Here is a 6,212-nt window from a genome sequence, read left to right as displayed (position 1 = left end):
GAGAAAGAGAGAAAGACGCATCTGTCCTCTGTTGTTTTCAGGCTGATAGGATGAAGTAAATTGATCATAACTTTTTATTATAATGTTTAAATTGGATGAAACAAATTGCATTGGAAAGAATACTCAAAGATCTTTCTATTTATATATATCAGCTCTCACAGTTCATTATATGCAGGAAGTTATGATAGTTTGAAGTTGACTAAAACTTTTGACCTGAAATGCGCCCGAAATGCGGGAGCATTTCAAACCAGTGAGTTAGCCACTGAAATATGCCCAAAATGTGCCCGGAATGTGTCCAATACATACTAGGGACTTTCCTCATTGCAACGCAACTTGAAAATCTAAAAACGGAGGTCGGGAAGGTCATCAGATAAATCCCCGAAGTTAGGATGTCTAAAATGACAGTAAGTGTTGAACTTGAACACTTAGCAAAAAAACTTTCTAAGTGTTGGAATCTCTCATGGAGCTTTACGAGCTGAATTTGACGTGTGATTTTTTACAGGGTCTTACACTTAACCTGGATCTATCAAACATACATAAAAACCCAGAGATTAATGCCGGGCTTGTGAGAAGAGAAAAGATTGCTTTCTTCGATAAAGTGCGTTCAAAAGTGGCTGAACATGTCTTTCTTGGTGGGGATGCAGTTGCAAAAGATAAGGATATACCAAACCAAAATGGGATTACTCATGTTCTTAACTGTGTGGATTTCGTATGCCCCAAGTATTTCAAGTGTGATTTCATATATTGGACTTTGTGGTTGCAAGATAGCCCGTCAGAAGATATTACTAGCATTCTCTATGATGTTTTTGACTACTTTGAAGAAGTCAGGGAGCAACATGGAAGGGTTTTTGTACATTGCTACCAAGGGGTCTCTCGGTCAACCTCTTTGGTTATCGGTTATATTATGTGGAGAGAAGGACAAAGTTTTGATGATGCATTTGAGTGCGTAAAGTCAGCAAGGGGCATCGCAGATCCAAATATTGGTTTTGCTTGTCAGTTGTTACAATGCCAAAAAAAGGTTCATGCTTTCCCTTTGAGTCCAAGTTCATTATTAAGGATGTATAGAGTCGCGCCTCATTCACCATACGATCTTTTGCATCTCATTCCGAAAATGTTAAATGATCCTTCTCCGTCAACATTAGATTCCAAAGGTGCATTTATTATACATATACCCTCATCAATATATGTTTGGATTGGTAGAAAGAGTGAAGCTGTCACGACCAGAACCAGGGCCTGGCCGTGACGAGCATTTCGAACCATGGAGGCCCAAAACACCCCTATCTTTCTGTTAATCATGCACCTAATTCATATGATCAAAGTAATGCGGAAGAAAAAAAATAATTCGGAAACATGGTCATAAATATGAAAAGAAACAATAATAGGGAGATAAGGTTCCTCCAACATTAAGTAACCTCTAAACAACTGTCTGAAAAAATCTCTAACAAATGACTGAGTTAAGTAACCGTACATAAACTGGGACAAGGCCCCCAGTAGACCCCAAAACTCAATATAAGATAAAAGGACTGCAGGACATAAGACCTTCCAAAACATAGAAGGCTCACCACTTGTCTCTGCAACTCTGTCTGAATGATCTACTGATTCTCTTGACCCTTACTCTCAAATGCCTTCTTCGGGCATCCACATTTCTCAAGTAAAATCAATGCATTCAAATTTCATCTAATTCAATCACATATCATGTTCTGTAGGGTATCGTTATACCCGACTTGCAAGTCCTCAATATCACTTCCACATATGCATAATCATGTAAAAACTAAGGCGATTCATCATTTACAAGTGGTGAACAATATTTATTTCAAATTCATGCTCTCTTTTGTTGATCACAATATGATATGGGGTATCAAGACATTATCATGGGAATTTGAAAGCAATTTATCAGTCATATTTATCAAACTTCCAAGGAAAATCTTAAATCACATATGCATGGTTTCAATCATTGAAGTATATAGGCAAACAATTCCCATGACATAAAGAAAAATGACTTAGAAATCATATTGAAAGCAAGTTATTAGCATTTGATTGAAAACCCCCATTTTTAAAAGCATGCATGTTCATAAAAACTACACGCATGAGATTTTAGCATAACCCCACGTACCTCTATTTCCAAGGATAATAGATGTTTCTTGAAGCTTGCGGATTGGTGATTCCAAATATGTAATTGTCTATGAAAACCTACGGTCGAATCTTGAACTATTTGGGTTTTTTTATTTTGAAACCCTAAGGAGAATCTTTAAGCACTTTTGATGAATGAAGGTATATTTTGGGGTCCTTGGAACTGAATTTCGTGTTTTAGGGCTAACTAAGGGTGGAAAAGGACCACTTTGTCCCCAAAACGGAGTGTTTAAGTCACTTGAATTCTTTACATAGGCGCTGCCCATCCCATTGCCTATATTCACATAGGCGTCGCCTAGCCTATCAACTATGTTTACATAGGCGCCACCTAGGCTATGGCCTATGTTTACATAGGCGCTGCCTAGGCTATTGCCTATGTTTTCCAGTGGCCATGGGCGATTGGTTAGGCGACGCATATCACTTTGAAAGGCCATAACTTCCTGCTCAGGTGTCAGATTTTAGCCAAATTGTTATCGTTAGAAATCTAACTCGAATACCTATCATTTGACACATAGTAGGCTTCCTAATTCGACATATACAGAGAGTTATGGTCGATGGAAGCTGACACACTTTACAACGTCCACTAAAACTTAGTCGCTTGAAATAGTTTCAACTCGTCCATGAGTTGAAAGACCTCTATGGTCTAAATTCAAGCTTGAATGGATTCATATGCTACACAAATAATTAACATACCGTACTGGCATAGGATTTTATGGCTTCGAGATTATCAGCGCATCAAAATCATAGTCTATATTGTAGCCCAAAATGTGAGGCGTTACATTATCCCCCCTTAGGATCATTCATCCCCGAATGATGATGCAGGACACAGACGGACATGATTTCAAGCATAATAAAGGACTAGGAAAGATAAGATAGGAATAGTACCTTCTATCTCATTCTTTATCGAAGCAAAAAAATTGGGATATCTAATTCTCATCTCATCTTCTGACTCCCAAGTAGCTTCTTCGACTTTCTGATTCCTCCACAGTACCTTTACTGAGGCTATCTCTTTGCTCCTCAGCTTTTGAACTTGGTGATCTAAAATTTCAATGGGCTCTTCTTCGTAAGACAAGGAGTCTGTCACCTTGATACGGTAATACCATAGAATAATCTCTAATGCATTTCTTCAACATGGATATATGGAATACCGAATGAACGGAACCCAAACTTGCAGGCAATTCTAGCTCATAAGCAACTGTACCAATCTTTCTTAGAATCTTATATGGCCCTACATAGTGAGGTCTCAATTTACCCCTTTTTCCAAACTGCATAACTCCTTTCATAGGAGAAACCTTGAGAAATACCCAATCACCAATTTCAAACTCTAGTTCTCTTCTCCGAACATCGGCATAGGACTTCTGACGATTGTGAGCAGCCTTGAGTCATTATCTAATGATCTTTACTTTTTCCATCGCCTGATGAACAAGATCAGAACCATAAAACTAAGTCTCACCTACTTCATACCATCCTATTGGAGACCTACATCTCCTCTCATACAAAGCCTCAAAAGGAGCCATCTTGATACTGGCATGGTAACTATTATTGTAAGCAAATTCAACCAGTGGCAAGTGATCTACCCAACTACCTTTGAAATCAATGACGCATGCCCTCAACATATCTTTGGGGGTCTGAATGGTACTCTCAGCTTGCCCATCCATCTGAGGGTGGAAAGTTGTGCTCAAATTCACTTATGTACGTAAACCCTTCTAAAAAGATCTCCAGAACTGAGATGAAAACTGTGTACCTCTATCGGATATAATGGGCACTGGTGCCCCATGCAATCGAACTATCTCCTCAATGTAAATCTTAGCATAAACCTCTCCCAAATTATTAGTCCTCACAGGCAAAAAGTGGGTTGACTTTGTCAACCAATCTACAATCACCCATATAGAATCATACTGGTTTTGGGATCTCGGAAGTCCTGTAATGAAGTCCATGTTTATCATCTCTCACTTCTATAAAGGCAGGGCTATCTCTTGGGAAGTACCACCTGGACTCATGTGTTCTACCTTCACTTGTTGACAGTTCAAACACTTGGAGACAAAATCAGCTACATCACGTTTCATGTTATTCCACCAATACAAGGTTTTCAAATCATGGCACATCTTAGTATATCCTGGGTGAATGACATACCTCGAAGTGTGCGCCTTATTAAGGATTCTTTCCCGTAGCCCATCAACATTCGGAACGCACAACCTACCCTAAAATCTCAGAATACCATCACCACAAATTTCAAACGACATAACCTTTTGTTGACCCACATCTTTCTTGATTTGCATCAAGATGGGATCTTCAACCTGCTTCTTCTTAACTTCAGCATAAAGGGATGACTTAGATAACTCAAGAACAATCACCCCTCCATCATTGGAATCTAAGAGTCGCACTCCCAGATTTGCAAGGCGATGAATATCCTTTACCATCTCTTTCCTTCCTTCTTCTACATGAGATAGGCTGCCTATGGACAACATGCTGAGGGCGTCCGCTATAACATTTGCCTTGCCCGGATGGTAATACAGACTCATATCATAGTCTTTAAAAATGTCTATCCAACGCCTCTTCCTGAAGTTTAATTCTTTCTGTGAGAAAACATACTGCAAACTCTTATGGTCAGTATAAATATCAACATGCACTCCATAAAAATAGTGCCTCCAAATTCTAAGTGCAAACACCACAGCTGCTAACTCCAAGTCATGAGTGGGGTAATTGCGCTCATGCACCTTTAACTGCCTAGATGCATAAGCTATTACCTTACCACGCTGCATTAGTACACAAGAAAGTCCCACACGGGACACATTATAATAAACCACAAAATCATCTACACCCTCAGGAAGGGTCAAACCAAGAGCAGTAGTCAGCCTATCCTTCAAATTCTCAAAACTATTTTCACACAAGTCAGACCACACAAACTTTATCTTTTTCTGAGTCAGTTTAGTAAGAGGATCAGCTATGGAAGAAAAACTCTCTACGAACCTTCTGTAATACCCCGCCAAACCCAAGAAGCTTCGAATATCGGTTGGAGTCTTGGGTATGGGCCATTTTCTCACTGCTTCAACTTTCTGGGGATTCACTCTTATCCCTTCACTGGGCACAATATGCCTTAGGAAGGCAATAGTGTCTAACCAGAATTCACACTTAGAAAATTTAGCATACAGCTGATGATCCTTAAGGGTCTAAACAATAATTCGGAGGTGATTGGCTTGATCCTCTTTACTCTTAGAATAGATCAGAATATCATCAATAAACACAATGACGAACAAGTCAAGAAACTGATGGAACATTCTATTCATAAGATCCATGAAGGCTGCTAGGGCGTTAGTCAACCCGAACGACATGACTAGAAATTCATAGTGACCATATCGGGTTCGAAATGTTGTCTTTGGTATGTCTGACTCCCTAACTTTCAACTGATAATAACCCGAATGAAGGTCTATTTTTGAAAAACACTTGGCACCCTGAAGCTGGTCAAAAAGGTCGTCAATCCTAAGAAGAGGATATTTATTTTTAATCATGACCTTATTCAACTGACGGTAGTCTATGAACATCCGAAGGGACCCATCCTTCTTTCGCACGAAGATCACGGGTGCACCCATGGGGAAACACTAGGACAAATAAAACCTTTGCCTAGGAGGTCTGCAAGTTGTTCCTTTAACTCCTTTAGTTCCATGGGAGCCATTCTATATGGCAGAATAGAAATAGGACGAGTGTCTGGCAACACATTAATACCAAAATCTATGTCCCTATCAGGAGGTATCCCTAGGAGATCTTCAGGAAAGACTTCTGGGAATTCATTCACTACAGGGACTGACTACAAAGGAAGGTTTTCAACTTTTGAATCTTTTACTCAGATTAGATGATACATACAACCTTTGGAGATAAGCTTTCGGGCTTTAAGATAAGAGATAAAGTAACCTTTAGTTTCCATAGAACTCCCTGCCCATATAATTGGTGTCTCATTCGAGAAAGAAAAAATGACCTTTCAGGTTCTGCAATCAAGGGTGGCATAACACGAATGGAGCCAGTCCATCCCAAGGATGCCATCAAAATCTATCATATCTAGTTCTATAAGGTCTGCCACAGTTTCC

The 6,212-nt window shown here is 39.5% G+C and overlaps 1 protein-coding gene across 1 annotated transcript; it reads left to right on the top strand.

Moving 5' to 3' along the window:
- Positions 1–398: 398 nt before the first annotated feature.
- On the top strand, positions 399–1,243 carry LOC124891669 (protein-tyrosine-phosphatase MKP1-like). The gene is made up of 2 exons (XM_047403369.1): positions 399–404; positions 503–1,243. The coding sequence occupies exons 1-2, from the start codon at positions 399–401 to the stop codon at positions 1,241–1,243; spliced, it is 747 nt and encodes a 248-aa protein (XP_047259325.1).
- The last annotated feature ends 4,969 nt before the right edge of the window (positions 1,244–6,212 follow it).

Source organism: Capsicum annuum, unplaced genomic scaffold (genome assembly GCF_002878395.1).
Source record: "Capsicum annuum cultivar UCD-10X-F1 unplaced genomic scaffold, UCD10Xv1.1 ctg3962, whole genome shotgun sequence".
Taxonomy (NCBI): Eukaryota; Viridiplantae; Streptophyta; class Magnoliopsida; order Solanales; family Solanaceae; genus Capsicum; species Capsicum annuum.
Note: the sequence above shows the minus strand (reverse complement) of the source record. Positions and strands in the feature narration are given on the sequence as shown.